This window comes from Trachinotus anak, unplaced genomic scaffold (assembly GCF_046630095.1).
Source record: "Trachinotus anak isolate AG129_WGS33_773 ecotype Australia unplaced genomic scaffold, CSIRO_AGI_Tana_v1 ptg000005l, whole genome shotgun sequence".
NCBI lineage: Eukaryota > Metazoa > Chordata > Actinopteri > Carangiformes > Carangidae > Trachinotus > Trachinotus anak.
In genome coordinates this window covers 9,614,926-9,631,929 of record NW_027273856.1, presented here as the reverse complement: position 1 = coordinate 9,631,929, position 17,004 = coordinate 9,614,926, and the positions used below count along the sequence as shown (strand labels likewise).

The following is a 17,004-nucleotide window of genomic DNA, read 5'->3' as shown; positions in this document are numbered from 1 at the left end:
CACACTCCCATGCTGAAGTCCAACCTTCTAACCACAGAACCGTCATCCTGCACAATCTCTTTCTCTACTACATGAGGCAGGAGTGCTTTCCCAAAGCCTCCAGCATAACTCAAAGCCTGGAGGGGAAAGAATGAAGGAGGAGTGAGGAATCAGAAGGAGGAAGGAGGACAGACAAACAATGAATACCTCATAAGGATCAACAGTAGTGTCTGACTAATTTTAAAAAACAAATGTTAGAATATAGTGGAAGCACTTCTCAAGATACACCTGCACCTCCAAATTTTTAAATTTCCTCCAGATAATCTTCAAAATACCTGGTAAATGTGTGAAACCACCTCTTGATAGAATATTCTTTTCTAGTTTGGACAAACTGACCTTCTCAAAGTCCTCTCTGGCTGAGGGGAGATCTGTAGCCAGTGAGGGGTCTCCCATCTGTTTCTCCATCCTCTCGCCTCTCACCACTGTCGTCTTGACAACCTTGCTGACCTTTCGACCCTGCACTGGCTCCATCTCAAACTCTGATGCTGCGGTGGCGCACAGGGCCAGGGGCTCTGAGAAGGTCAGCTGCAGAGAAGACAACAAAATGTCAACGGACCAAGTGTTATCAGCTTCATATTATTTACTTAGAGGAGGTTTTTAGTTATTGGCTTTTTGCCTCTTGGGATTGGCCCAAACTCTGGTGAGGACACCAGCAGGTGGATATCACTGGTTCAGAATGAAAAGTTTCAAGAGTGGCCACATGAGTGTCCGATGAGTCTGCCTACAGGTGGGAGACTGACCGTCTGGTGACCTGGTGCAGGCAGAACAACCTCGAGCTTAACGCTCTGAAGACAGTGGAGATGATAGTGGACTTCAGGAAAAACCCAGCCCCACCCACCCCCATCTCCCTGTGTGACTCCCCCGTGGCTACCGTGGAGCATTTCCGCTTCTTGGGAACCACCATCACACAGGATCTCAAATGGGAGCTGAACATCAGCTCCCTCATCAAAAAAGCTCAGCAGAGGATGTATTTCCTGAGGCAATTGAAGAAGTTCAACCTGCCAAGGACTATGATGGTGAACTTCTACACCTCCATCATTGAGTCCATCCTCACCTCCTCCATCACCATCTGGTACGCTGCTGCCACGGAGAGGGACAATAACAGACTGCAGCGTATCATCCACTCTGCTGAGAAGGTGATTGGCTGCAATCTTCCGTCCCTCCAGGACCTGTACGCCTCAAGGACTCTGAGGCGTGCAAGGAAGATTGTAGCTGACTCCTCCCACCCTGGACACAAACTCTTTGAGACACTCCCCTCTGGCAGGAGGCTGCGGTCCTTCAGGACCGAAACCTCTCGCCACAAAAACAGCTTCTTCCTGTCTGCTATCAGCCTCATCAACAAGGCTAGAGAGCCCCACTGTTGCTGATCCCCCTGATTGCACCAATCACCAGCACAAATTCCTTGTATGTGGAAACATACTTGGTAATAAAATTGATTCTGATTCTGATTCTGATTCTGATGAACTACAATGACAACATGAAAATTTACCTTGTCCAATACTTTGGTTTATGACTGAATAACAAACATTTGGATTAGTTATAATCTGCAAATGTTACCATGCTAAACTAAGATGGTAATCATGCTACTTGCTAAACATCAGCATGTTAACATTGGTAATGTGAGAAACAATGTATGCTACATTACATATAAAGTTGCATGTGAGGAATTTGTGGCTAATATTTTGTCAAACAAACCACTGCATACATGCACACCTGTAAAAAAAAACTGTACAATATTACATCATTTTCCCTGAGAGTAACAGTTAGCAATGTTAGCTAGCTAGTTTGCAAAGATTTTTGGGAGCTGCAAATGCAGCTTTACATTTTTAAAGTACATGCTTGTCCATCTGCCACTCATATTTTCATAGGTGTAGATTTGGTGTGTTTAAAACAGTTCATGCTTTACCAACATCAAACAACTCTATAAATAACAGAACTCTCTTCATAACCAACCATGACCAACACCAGGTGCAGCCTCAGTCCACACAGATTATATATAATTCACATAATAGAAATCCAGTAATGAATAAAGTGCTTCTGATTGCTGTAAAATGAGATGAAATTAACATTCAGACAACACTGACCTCTCTCTGATCTCCCTCACTGTGAAGCACAGTCCTCTTAACCACTCTGGAGACAGTGTCTCCCTCCTCAATCTGCACTGTCTCCTGGTGAGAGCCCTCGATGGTCACTTCCTGTGTCTCCATGCCATCTGCAGACACACATTTACGGATCACCTTCCGTGTGATCTAGTGAAGACAGAAAGCATATAACTTTGTGTAAAAACTGGAACCTGAAAAGACAGATTCTTAATCATTTCACAGTGTATGGAATAGAGCTCTGACTTTTCCCTTACTTTCTTAATGACCATGTTCCCATGCTCGTCTGTGTACTTCTCCTCTGTGACAGTCTGTGCTGGGATATCTGGTAGGTTATCAGCCTGTAAAAACACAAAACACATGCTGTCAATTCACACAGTATTTGAAGCAACATAAATCAACCAACATTAGTCAATAATCACCAGCACCACTAAATCTTAAGTCTATTTTACAGACCCTATGTAAAGAACTTCTATGTGATTATAGCACATTTCAAATCATTCTGACTTGCATTGCTGTCTTTTTTCAGCTTCCCATGGAGGGGTGATCAAAAGTCAGTCAGAATGAAAAATTCTTCACATTATGTCTTTAATTTTTCCATATTGAACCTTAAACATCTCTACAACCGCACAGAGAAAGTAGCATGACATTACTAACCCTGCATCACTCCACAGAGCACTGAGGCTGCACAGCTGCATCATGGTTGTTTACCTGAATGATAACTCTGCGTCGCACCACCCTGGTGGTCATCACCTCCTCCTCTGAGCTATCAGAGGACAGCATCCCTAGTTCCTCTGCTACTTCCTGGTAGACAGCACATAGCCCTCATAGGTCATTATAACAGCTCTGCACTATGTTACCACGGCACACTCCTCTGGCTGTTCCTTCCTTTCTCTTAACCTCACTTTTATGTTTGCTTGTCAAAAAGATTCTTATTGAAATGAATGAGTGAATGAAATCAAGTTGTATGGCTGTACACAAATCTGATGTGAGATGAAGAGAAGGCACAGTTATGCAAAAACATTCAACTGAAATAAACATGCAAAGATGGGAACCAGTGTGTGAAATATGAGTGTCTCATGTGGATGATTTATGCAAAATAGAAACAAGTCAAACAAAGAAATAATGTTAAATACAATATACACTGTTAAATGTATATGTATTTACTGTGTCATAATGAATAATTATTTAACTTTTTTGTCTTGAATGAAATGTTTTTCATTTAGACATGAGTTTTCCAGGACACAATAGATGAAAACACAACAGAGAAAATAAAGTGAGGTGGTGCACTTCATTGTTGTCCATGATAAACAAATAAGTAAGCTCTGAATTAGGTTTGTAGATTTGCTAGTCTCTCCAAATGATCTCACAGTATAAACTTCAAATCTTTTGTAGCAGTGTGAGAAAAGCACACAAAGTAAATTACCATTAAATCCCAAGAGATTGAAATGGGCAATGAGACATAACCCACTGAACATCAGAAGACCTGAGGATTCAGCTTCTACAATCTTAGTCATTAATTCATTCCTAAACATGTATCTAATTCCACAGGCTGTTGTGGAATACAGTTGTATACAGCTTTTGCTTATGAGTGCAAATTTAGTGTGATCCATAGATTCACAATGGCCACATTCATGTTACATAGGTTAAGTTTTTTTTTTCTTTCAATCCAAAACTATGAAATACTCCGCCAACAGCCATAAGAGCTCTGTGAACTCTTTTTAAATGACAGCTGGAAATCTATGTATTTTATTTGGCTTTTATTAATTCTCTCATATTTTACTATTCTTACTGGTTTCTGTTTGTATTTTCATTTCGATATTTTATCATCTACTGTCTTTCTTTTGTCTAATATTCACCCTTATTTTATTGTACTATTTCATTTTGTAAAACACTTTGAGCGACATCTCTTGTATGTAAGTTTATTATTATTCTTAAGTCAATATACCAGAATTTTCCTTCAAGTTGTGGCTGAAGAAGGCCTTCTCTGTATGGGACCCCCCAACTGTCAAAAGGTATTTCGCACACTGATAGGAACAAGCACAACTCAAAGGATGCAAACAGGTGCAGATGTGAACAATTATATATGTTATGTGTTAAATGTTATTGAATCTGTTCTTTATAGTAGCTCTTAAATGTCACCAATGCTGATTTGAAAGCATCACACAACCGATATAAACGACAGCTTTTTCAGTCACCAATGATGCAATATCAAATACAACAACTCATCACAGTTAAGATATTTGTTGTTTTTTTTGTTTTTTAAGGTTTATGCACTCATGCACACAAAAGCTCTCACCAGCCTCATTTAGTACATAAAGTGCAAATTTGTGTGTTTTAATCCCCTAAATCTTGAATGCAGCACTACAGCAACGAGCCTAAATCAGGCAAGACACCAGCCAGTGCAGGGTTATGTTCATGCTTAACCTCTTACCCTTCCCAGGAAGTCGTCATCATTGTAATACCCTGCCTGATCTCTGGAAGGAAGCTCCTCACACACTGGGAAGTCGCCCTCTGTTCGACACTCCCGTGAACCCTCAGAATCATAAGCAAATTCCCCAAGGCTTTCACTGCCAGATGAGAAGCGCTTGTAATCTTCTACTCGGAGGAAAGGATGAGCAGTATACTGAGGGCTCCCTTTCAGGAAAGCAATATCAGGGCTACTCCCAGGCGCTGGGGAAGGTGGCTCAGAGATATGATAGCTAACCTTGTGTTCCAGTTTCGCTTCTGCTGGTTCAGAGAAGTCAGAGAAGGCTTGTCTGCAGTCAAAGAATTCCAGATCCGAGTCAGAGTGCTGCGGAGACTCACAACTGAGTTCTTTTGGTGGAACCTTTGGTTCTTCTGATTCAAACTCTGAGACTGTTTTCTCAAATTCTGAGAGGACTCTGTTAAAGTCTGGGGAAAACTCACAGTCTTCAGCTGCTTCTGACTCTCTCTTGGTGGTGGCTTCAGTCACAACCTGAGCTGAGTCACTGAACACTGGAGACACTGGACTCAAATCATTCAAGGAGGCTTGGCTACATTCAGAGACTCTCAGGGTTTGATGTCCTGAAAATACTGCTTCATAATCTGGTGGCACCAGAAACTGGCTTGACATGGGCGAAAAAAGCTCACTGGACTGTGCTTCCTCAAGGGACAACCCCGACTCCGAAAAGCCATAAAATCTGTGCGACCGCTCACAGAATGACTGCCCAAGTGAAGGCAGAACTGGGGTGACAGTTCTGTGGGTTGTGTATGAGCTCTGGTCAGGTAGTTGTAGGGGAACTGATTTCATTGGCTTGTCATCAGTGAACAGCACACCTACTTTACTGGTGTCTTGTGTTGCTGCTGTAGCAGATAACAGCTTGCTTTGCACCTCATCGTCTTTTTGAAACTGTGTTTCCCCTGGTGTCTCTACAGGATCCTGCAAGTGAATGTCAATATGATCTAAATAAATTCACTTTGAATCAGCGTACAGGTTGATATGCACCACATTTCATTTCATCATTCATCCAGCTAAAACATGCAACCTTAAAAGTATTTCTCCATCAAACTAATAAATCAGAACTGAAGGAAGAACAGTAATTAGTAATTTTAAAATTCTATATTTTTGCATTCTGCACACTTCTCAGCATTAATGCACTCAATTTTATTGTTGTTGTTTTATTATTTCATCAAGACATGTCTTTATGTGTCACGCAGTGTTATTGCTTCATTCAAGTAGCATGTTAATGAATTTGTTCAATTTGCTGGACTGTCATGCTCTCACTCTTACCCTTTGAGAGTCTGTCTTGCTCTTTAGTTCCCCAGCACTGATGTACAGTATCCTCTCTTCCTGTCTTTCTCCATCCAGAGCTGGTGAGGGCTTCATTGGAAAGTCTTCCTTACAAATGGTAGTTTGTAAAGTAGAGATACTTCCAGCCTCTGATCCCCGCTGCATCCATTCATCGTATGACAAAACCTCTGATTCTGATCCTGTCCATATTTGCCAGTCAGGATTGACATGTCCTTCCTTAGACATTGTCTCATTAGTTTGAATTTGTGATGGTGATACAGCTATCTGAGTTTTGTTAGGCATTGATGAGAGTTGCTCAGGTGATGAAGATGATGTCACGTGACTCAAAAGTTTTCGTTTAGACACTGACCTCTCAGTATCCTCACAACAAAAACCTAATTCCTCCTCTGACTCAACAGTTTGAGGACTCAGTGGCCTTGGACTATCATCAATCCAACAATCAATAGGTAAAGCAACAAACTCAAAGTCTGATGACAAAGACACTGGTGAAGATGATCTCTCGCAGGGGCTACCATCCATAAAATAAGAAGACAAAATTCTCATAAACTCAGGTACCGGTGAGTCAGGCAATAGTTGTCTGAACTCATTGATAGATGAGATGGATTCAGGTGAAGATGGTCTCTCCATCTCAGTGGCTCTAGAGGATGTGACCATAAGCTCACACTCTGAATCTGAACCCACTGATTCAGGTGATGATGACCTACATGTAGTAGTGTATTCCTCCAAAGATACTGTAAACTGGGGGATGGGAGAGTCTGGAGAGAGAGACCTGTTCTCATTGAACTCAGGCATCGATTCTGGAGAAGATGCTCTTTTGTCATCCATTTGCATGGTTGATTCAGGTAACATAGGCAGTAACCGAGATGACAGTGGCCTGCCTCTGTCATTCTGATCCTCTGACAGTGCAGATTCAGGAGATGGCCTGCATCCTGCTAACAGAGATTCCAAATAATCTATATCTGATGCTAAAGTTTCAGGTGAAGATGATGCTGATCTCAGGAATCTCACACATTCTGGTAATGCTACTATAAATTCAGGTACGGGGGAATCTGGTGAGAGTCGTCTAAACTCATTAACAGATGTAACAGATTCCGGTGATGATGCTCTTGCTTCTAGCACCATGGCTGAATGAGGGGAACTGGGTCTATAGTCTATCAAGGATTCTGGTGAATAACGTAGATCATCATCCTCTGTGTCAGACACTGTTACAATCACCCACTCATCCTTAGGATCTGTTGTTGCCTCACAGCCAGAAACTTCAAATGTGTACTTGGTCTCTCTGTACAGAGGTGCTCCTGAAGACAAAATCTGTTTAACTGTTGGTGGAGGTGATTCTGAAACAGGTATGTCTGATATGACATTTGGATAATCATCAGCTGTGGCTGTGGTTTCTTTTGCAGTAAATGGATGTGTCACATCTGAAGGCAGTCTTGTGGCTCCTTGCTCATTTTTGTCTTTTATTTTATCTTGTTCATCATCTGGAACACTCCTTTCATAATCTATTGTGCTGCCAATAAATTGCATAAAACCTGTTTTACTCTTGAAAGTTTCCCCAGCATACTGAGGATCACGGACTTGAGAAATTAGCTTCCATAAATCAGCATCATAAATGAGATTATACTCAGCTACCATAATGGCAGAATCCTCAGATGATGTAGGTGCCACTGTTGTTGATAAAACAGTACTATCAATGGTTGGCAAATTGTCTGAATCTGAAATTTCAGTAGGTGATATATCTCTCACAGTCATGACCTTTCCTACAAATGTTTTTGTAAAATCAGGTATTGCTGATTCAGATGGCAGGTGTTCATCTGACCACTCTGACTGAGGTGATAGCAGTCTCATGTCAGTGAGTTTTATGTCAGATGAAGGCCTCTGATTCTGATTCCTTTCTGATTCAGGAGAACTTTGTCTACCCTTAATACCAAAATTCATTGACAATAAAAACTCGCTCGAAGCATACTCAATGTCTGACTCAGTGGATTCAGGGGAGGGTGATCTAGACCCAGTATTCACAATTATACGTTCAGACATTACTGGTTTGTATTCAGGTATGGGTGAGTCTGGTGACAGAGACTGGTATTCATCTTCTGCTCCTGAGCCAGGTGAAGGGGGTCTATTGTCACAAACTAGTGATCCTAAGCTTATAACAATGTATTCCACATCTGAACATGGTGACTCAGGAGATGTCGACCTATGTCCAAAAATAGTTTCAGGTAATCCAAACACTGGTGGCATGAAATCAGGTATGGCTGAATCAGGAGAAAGTCTGATTGATGCTTGAGATCCTGGAGATGAAGGTCTGCTCTCCAAGAATGTTTGGAGAGGTAATTCCATTTCTGAATCTGACAACACTGAGTCTGGTGAAGTGGACCATAAATCCATGTGACAAATGGTGGACTGGGGTGCCTGTGTAAATTCAGGTATGGGTGAGTCTGGAGAAAGAGGTCTAAATTCATGTCCAGATGTAACTGAATCAGGAGATGCTGCTCTGTCCTCAAAAAGCCAGGGGATACACAAATCTGTCTCTAAATCCTCATCTGAATCTACTGATTCAGGAGATGTGGACCGGTATCCTACTTCTAACATAGTGGGTGCACTGATGGTGTACTGGGGTATTGGAGAGTCAAGAGGAAAACATCTAAGATCAGAATCAAACACCCCTGACTGACAGGATTCTGGTCTGTCCTCAAAGTCAAACATCTGTGAAATCAAAGAAACATATTCTATTTCTGAAGCCTCTGATTCAGGTGATGATGACCTGTAACCTTTAAACTCATGATCAGTCTGTAGCAAAGCCTGACTAAAGTCAGGTACTGGGGAATCATGAGAAAGTTTTCTGTATTTACTCAAAGATGCTAAGGACACAGAAGATGAAGGTCGGTCTTCTATGACCATTGGGAGAGATAATTCCATTTCAAAATCTGAAAACTCAGATTCAGGTGAAGAGGACCGTAAGTCTGTGTGTGGTATGGATGACTCTTGCAGTGCCTGTGTAAATTCAGGTATGGGTGAGTCTGGAGAAAGAGGTCTAAATTCATGTCCAGATGTAACTGAATCAGGAGATGCTGCTCTGTCCTCAAAAAGCCAGGGGATACACAAATCTGTCTCTAAATCCTCATCTGAATCTACTGATTCAGGAGATGTGGATCGGTATCCTACTTCTAACATAGTGGGTGCACTGATGGTGTACTGGGGTATTGGAGAGTCAAGAGGAAAACATCTAAGATCAGAGTCAAACACCCCTGACTGACAGGATTCTGGTCTGTCCTCAAAGTCAAACATCTGTGAAATCAAAGGAACATATTCTATTTCTGAAGCCTCTGATTCAGGTGATGATGACCTGTAACCTTTAAACTCATGATCAGTCTGTAGCAAAGCCTGACTAAAGTCAGGTACTGGGGAATCATGAGAAAGTTTTCGGTATTTACTCAAAGATGCTAAGGACACAGAAGATGAAGGTCGGTCTTCTATGACCATTGGGAGAGATAATTCCATTTCAAAATCTGAAAACTCAGATTCAGGTGAAGAGGACCGTAAGTCTGTGTGTGGTATGGATGACTCTTGCAGTGCCTGTGTAAATTCAGGTATGGGTGAGTCTGGAGAAAGAGGTCTAAATTCTCCAGATGCAGTTGAGCCAGGAGATGCTGCTCTGCCCTCAAAAAGCCAGGGGATACACAAATCTGTCTCTAAATCCTCATCTGAATCTACTGATTCAGGAGATGTGGACCGGTATCCTACTTCTAACATAGTGGGTGCACTGATGGTGTACTGGGGTATTGGAGAGTCAAGAGGAAAACATCTAAGATCAGAATCAAACACCCCTGACTGACAGGATTCTGGTCTGTCCTCAAAGTCAAACATCTGTGAAATCAAAGGAACATATTCTATTTCTGAAGCCTCTGATTCAGGTGATGATGACCTGTAACCTTTAAACTCATGATCAGTCTGTAGCAAAGCCTGACTAAAGTCAGGTACTGGGGAATCATGAGAAAGTTTTCTGTATTTACTCAAAGATGCTAAGGACACAGAAGATGAAGGTCGGTCTTCTATGACCATTGGGAGAGATAATTCCATTTCAAAATCTGAAAACTCAGATTCAGGTGAAGAGGACCGTAAGTCTGTGTGTGGTATGGATGACTCTTGCAGTGCCTGTGTAAATTCAGGTATGGGTGAGTCTGGAGAAAGAGGTCTAAATTCATGTCCAGATGTAACTGAATCAGGAGATGCTGCTCTGTCCTCAAAAAGCCAGGGGATACACAAATCTGTCTCTAAATCCTCATCTGAATCTACTGATTCAGGAGATGTGGATCGGTATCCTACTTCTAACATAGTGGGTGCACTGATGGTGTACTGGGGTATTGGAGAGTCAAGAGGAAAACATCTAAGATCAGAGTCAAACACCCCTGACTGACAGGATTCTGGTCTGTCCTCAAAGTCAAACATCTGTGAAATCAAAGGAACATATTCTATTTCTGAAGCCTCTGATTCAGGTGATGATGACCTGTAACCTTTAAACTCATGATCAGTCTGTAGCAAAGCCTGACTAAAGTCAGGTACTGGGGAATCATGAGAAAGTTTTCGGTATTTACTCAAAGATGCTAAGGACACAGAAGATGAAGGTCGGTCTTCTATGACCATTGGGAGAGATAATTCCATTTCAAAATCTGAAAACTCAGATTCAGGTGAAGAGGACCGTAAGTCTGTGTGTGGTATGGATGACTCTTGCAGTGCCTGTGTAAATTCAGGTATGGGTGAGTCTGGAGAAAGAGGTCTAAATTCTCCAGATGCAGTTGAGCCAGGAGATGCTGCTCTGCCCTCAAAAAGCCAGGGGATACACAAATCTGTCTCTAAATCCTCATCTGAATCTACTGATTCAGGTGATATGGATCGGTATCTTACTTCTAACATAGTGGGTGCACTGATGGTGTACTGGGGTATTGGAGAGTCAAGAGGAAAACATCTAAGATCAGAATCAAACACCCCTGACTGACAGGATTCTGGTCTGTCCTCAAAGTCAAACATCTGTGAAATCAAAGGAACATATTCTATTTCTGAAGCCTCTGATTCAGGTGATGATGACCTGTAACCTTTAAACTCATGATCAGTCTGTAGCAAAGCCTGACTATAGTCAGGTACAGGGGAGTCATATGAAAGTCTTCTGTATTTAGTCAAAGATTCTAAGGACACAGGAGATGAAGGTCGGTCTTCTACGAACATTGGGAGAGATAATTCCATTTCAAAATCTGAAAACTCAGATTCAGGTGAAGAGGACCGTAAATCTGTATGTGATATGAACCACTGTTGTATTGCCTGTGTAAATTCAGGTATGGGTGAGTCTGGAGAAAGAGGTCTAAATTCATGTCCAGATGTAACTGAATCAGGAGATGCTGCTCTGTCCTCAAAAAGCCAGGGGATACACAAATCTGTCTCTAAATCCTCATCTGAATCTACTGATTCAGGAGATGTGGATCGGTATCCTACTTCTAACATAGTGGGTGCACTGATGGTGTACTGGGGTATTGGAGAGTCAAGAGGAAAACATCTAAGATCAGAGTCAAACACCCCTGACTGACAGGATTCTGGTCTGTCCTCAAAGTCAAACATCTGTGAAATCAAAGAAACATATTCTATTTCTGAAGCCTCTGATTCAGGTGATGATGACCTGTAACCTTTAAACTCATGATCAGTCTGTAGCAAAGCCTGACTAAAGTCAGGTACTGGGGAATCATGAGAAAGTTTTCGGTATTTACTCAAAGATGCTAAGGACACAGAAGATGAAGGTCGGTCTTCTATGACCATTGGGAGAGATAATTCCATTTCAAAATCTGAAAACTCAGATTCAGGTGAAGAGGACCGTAAGTCTGTGTGTGGTATGGATGACTCTTGCAGTGCCTGTGTAAATTCAGGTATGGGTGAGTCTGGAGAAAGAGGTCTAAATTCTCCAGATGCAGTTGAGCCAGGAGATGCTGCTCTGCCCTCAAAAAGCCAGGGGATACACAAATCTGTCTCTAAATCCTCATCTGAATCTACTGATTCAGGTGATATGGATCGGTATCTTACTTCTAACATAGTGGGTGCACTGATGGTGTACTGGGGTATTGGAGAGTCAAGAGGAAAACATCTAAGATCAGAGTCAAACACCCCTGACTGACAGGATTCTGGTCTGTCCTCAAAGTCAAACATCTGTGAAATCAAAGGAACATATTCTATTTCTGAAGCCTCTGTCTCAAAATCCTTATCTGAATGCACTGATTCAGGAGATGTGGATCTATAACTTCCTGTATACATAGGAGGCTCTGTGCGTGTGTAATAAGGTATTGGAGAGTCTGGTGACACAGGCTGGTATTCAGAGAAAGACATGGATGATTGTGGAGAATCTGGTCTCTTCTCAACTTCAAACAGCTGAGACATCAATGGAGCAAATTCCATATCTGATGCAATTGATTCGGGTGACTCTGACCTGTAACCACTAACATCAACACATGGAACTGGCAAAGCTGATGTGAATTCAAGTATGGGTGAATCAGGTGAAAGTCTTCTGTATTTAGTGACTGATCCTACAGATGATGAAGATGAAGGTCGGTCCTCAAATGACATTGAGAAAGGTAACTCCATTTCCACTTCAAAATCTGATGACACTGACAGTGGTGAAGATGACCTATATTGCATGTATGTGATTAAGGACTCCTGTAGCACCAGCCTTAATTCTGGAACGGGGGAATCTGGTGAAAGAGCTCTAAATTCACTTAGAGAGCCAGTTGATTCCAGAGAGGATGATCTTAAACTGGACATTAACATCAGTGATATAGGTGAGACAGGCCTGTATTCTGATTCAGACTCTGGGGACAGAGGCCTATTTTCAACTTCTGGTTCTACTAACTCTGGAAAATATGGTCTGTCTTCTGTATCAGGAGGATCGATCAAAGGTGTATACTCAATATGTGATGTAACTGATTCAGGGGATGCTGACCTAAACCCAACAAATGATCGAGAACATCCGACTGCTCTTGGTAAGAATTGAGGTACAGGTGAATCTGATGACAGGGTCCGGCATTCACCTGGGCATGCCACTGAATCAGGTGATGGAGGACGACACTCATCAGATACAGGTGGAAATGACCTGTCTTCATACTCTATATCTGAGTAACAGACTGACGCAGGTGAAGTGGATCTGAATTCAGTAGTTGAAAGGGTAGGGTGAAGAATAGCCTTCCTGAAGTCAGGTAAGGGTGAATCAGGTGAGAGTGACCTGAGCTTATTTTCAGAATCAGGTGTGAAGGACCTCCCTTGTGCCTCTATAAATGACATGTCTAGAACATCCATTTCAGTGTCTGACATTACAGGTAAAGGTGTTGATGACCTACTACCTGAAACTAACACAACTGATATTATAGATTGGTTTAATTGTAGTGAAGGAGGATCTGGCCTAAACTTGTTAACTGATGCTGTTGAATCAAGAGATGATGTTTTTATTTCTGATTGAGGTGACACAGGCCTATGTTCCATCACAAAGTCAGATGAAAGTGGCCTAATCTCAATTTCTGATGTGCTTGCAAAAGCTCCCTCTACATAATGAGAGTCATATAATTGACACATCAGCTGGATTGCTCTAAATGTTGTACCAGGAGCTGATTGCCTTTCTTCAAGCATGGAAGCAGCTGATTCAGGTGAGTCTGCTCTCTGGCATGTAAAGTCCTGTGAAGTCGAAAACTGATATTCGACATCTGAAAGCACTGAGTCTGGGGAAGAGGGTCTGGATCCAACAACAGCTGTAACTGATTTAGGTATTGCTGGTGTGAAATCTGGTAAAGGTGAGTCAAGTGATAATGCCCTGTTTTCATCTAAAGACATTGGAGAACTGGCTGAAGAAGGTATTATTTCATTGCAAAACCAGGGGGTGCAGTGGTCTGATTCCTCTTCTGACATTGCTGATTCTTGTGAATATGACAGAGACTGTGAAATGTTAGCTACGTCAACAGAAAACTGGGGAACTGGGGAATCTGGGGATAAGTCTTTTATAGACTCTGGACAATCAGACCTGCATGTCAATTCCCCAGGTGATGAATGCCTGTATTTTGACCCAAAATTAGGTGACTCCAGTCTCTCATCCCTCTCATATTTTTCTTGTGCTGCTTGAAGAACATCTGCATCAATTGAATCTGCAAAGTCGAACTTCACACCTTCTTCTTTTACATCTGAATCCTCCAGAACATACTCAGTTCTAGTTCCGGCATACTCAAAAACACCCGTTTTACTGCAAAATGTCTCTCCAACATAGTGAGGATCACATATTTGAGAAATGAGCTTCCAAAGTTCAGCACCATAAACAAGTCTATAGACTGGCACCTGGATTGCCTTTAGAGGCTGATTACTACCACCCAATACTCTCTCCGTGGACTTTGATACTTGTGATTCTGGTGAGTCAAGTCTCTGCTGGTAAATAACTATATCTTCACTTGATTTAGCATATTCAACATCTGAAATCACTGACTTGGGAGATGATGATTGATGGGCAATAACTGAGACTGATTCAGTTAGCCCTGTTTTGAACTTGGTAATCGGTGACTCACCTCTGTAGTCATCTTCAGAAACTACTGAATCCTGTGATGATTGTCTCACTTCAGAGCACAGTTCTGACAGAGCTGTAGCCCCGTAGTTTAGATCTGAACAAACTGAAACAGGTGAAGAGGACCTTGCTTTTGAAACAGTAAATGCCAGTTGAGCCTGTGAAAAGACAGGAATGGAAGACTCAGGGGAAAGTGTCCTGTTTACATCAACAGAGTCTGGGGAAGACGGTCTACTCTCAGAGAGTAATGACAAACAGGAAAGTCTGTCCTCAAAAATAAATGAATTGTCTAAATTAGTCTCCAGTTCCAGATCTGACAATACTGACTCTGCTGACAATGATCTGTGATAAACTAGAGTGGGTCCAGAGAAAGAGTTTAAGTACTGAGGAATAGGTGAATCTGGAGTTAAAGCTTGCCGACTATCTACAGATCTCCCTGAGTGGGAGGAATCTGGCCTGAATGATTCCAATACCCTGAGTGATTCTGGTGACATGGATCTATACTCTGCTTCAGAATCAGGTGAAAGTGGTCTTTGGGAATTTTCTGAATGCAAGGAAGCAGTTTCATCTCCAACTGGCCCATCAGAATTTACTTGATAAGACTTAGGCCTTGTTTCAGCAAAGTGAAACACTCCTGTTTTACTCATGAGGGTTCCTCCCACATACTGTGGGTCACGGATCTGAGAGATAAGCTTCCACAGTTCTGCGTCATATGATAAGCTGTGGACTGGCACTGAACATTCTGTTGAAGATGAAGGTACATGATGCTGAGGTACAGAAACCAAAGACTCACTGGGTGTTTGATGATCTTTTGAAACATTTGTGGTTGATGCCAATGATGATTGTAGATCAGCTGCATTCTCCAGTGACAAAGGAAATAACAAAGTTTGATCAGATGCTTGTGTCTCTTTATGTGTTTTAGATATAAATTCAGATGATTCCTTTTGATATTCTGTAACATTATGCACAGTTTTGACTGCTTTATTAGATTTTTTCTTTCTAGCACATTTTGTCTTCTCAGTTACTAATTTGTGCATGTCCTCATTTGATTTTCCTTCATCAAACAACTCATTAGACAACTCTAATGTAATAACATCAGTTGACAAGACCTCAGCTCCTGCTGTTGGTGTGACAATATCAGACTGATCACCACAAGGCACTGCTGATTGTACCTTGAGAGCTTCAGTTTCACCATATGTCTCAGGATCTTCATCTACAGAGTTAACACACATGTTTTCTTCATTTTTTAGCTTCTCTGGATCAAAAATTATATTTGATGTTTCTTCAAACTGCTTTTCAATACACGTCTCTTCTAAAACAAATGTAGCTTGTGCTGTGTGTTTAACTTCCATGTCTTCCTCAGGAGGTAGGTCAATTACAGGATTTGTTAAAGGCCCATAGTCACTAATGGAACCCCTAGAATCAGGAGATAGTGGCCTGTTTTCATGATATGACAACAAAGGTGCAGCCTCATAGTCTGTATCTGATACCACAGGTTGTGGTGATGATGAGTGAGCATTTATATTAACAGCCTGATGCACAAATGGCATTTGTTGTGGAATGGAAGAATCTGGGAACAGACACTCATGTAAAGGAGAGGATGCTCTAATGTCTGACATCGCTGACTGTGGAGAAATCTGTAGTCTGTGTCTGTAGTCAGACACAGACTCTAAAGAAAGTGGCTTGTCCTCAATATCAGACAAAGATATAATAACCCAATCATCATCATACTCAGATACTAATTCCTCTGGTGTTGGTGGCTTGTTCTGTGTATCAAATACTAATGGTTCAACTGATTTTGGTGTATGACCAGCAAATATGGAATGACACACTGTCTGTGCAGATGCAACTGATTCTGGGAAGGGTACTCTATGTTCGGAGACAGGTAAAACAGAATTGTCTCCAGATGTAACTGAAGCAGGTGATAAAGCTCTATTCTCATGGCTGTGTGATGCTGGCGACGTTGAGCCATATTCCACTTCTGAGCATAAAGATTCAGGTGAAGTGGCTCTCTCCCCTATTATTATATCTGAGTCAGGCAAGTTGAAACTGAACTGAGGTATAGGTGAATCAGGTGACAATGCTTTATATTCATTTACAGATGTTACAGATTCTGGGGATGAGGGTCTGTCTTCACAAGGTGTTGATGACAAAAGTGCCATTTCAAAGTCTATGTCTGATGGCAATGACTCAGGTGAGTATGATCTACATCCACAAATCGTAAAAGACTCAGAGACACCTCCAGATTCTGGTGGAAGCAGACACTGTGCAGTGATGGACTTGATAGATTTAGAAAATGATGATCTCATCTCATGGAAATCAGTAGACAGAGTCACATGCTCAGAAGATGTAAAAAGCCACTGTTCAGTTTCTAAAATGACAGACTCAGGTGATGATGTTCTTTCCTCTATGTCAAAAGTTAATAACTGAGGTGACATGGATCTGTCATTGCTATAATCACTGCCTAGTGATACTGGCCTTCCAAATGGTCTTTTGTTTGAAACCATTGGTGTTAATGGCCT

General features: G+C 41.7%; 1 protein-coding gene across 1 annotated transcript in view; it reads right to left on the bottom strand.

The window, feature by feature from the left end:
- Positions 1-17,004, bottom strand: part of ank2b (ankyrin 2b, neuronal) — a 204,049-nt gene that overhangs the window by 3,493 nt on the left and 183,552 nt on the right. Inside the window, exons 47-52 of the mRNA XM_071478279.1 lie at positions 4,573-5,541; positions 2,850-2,942; positions 2,396-2,479; positions 2,124-2,288; positions 376-564; positions 25-116 (exon numbers count right to left, since the gene is read on the bottom strand). Of these exons, the coding sequence (XP_071334380.1) occupies positions 25-116; positions 376-564; positions 2,124-2,288; positions 2,396-2,479; positions 2,850-2,942; positions 4,573-5,541 (1,592 nt within the window). The remainder of the gene's footprint in view (positions 1-24; positions 117-375; positions 565-2,123; positions 2,289-2,395; positions 2,480-2,849; positions 2,943-4,572; positions 5,542-17,004) is intronic.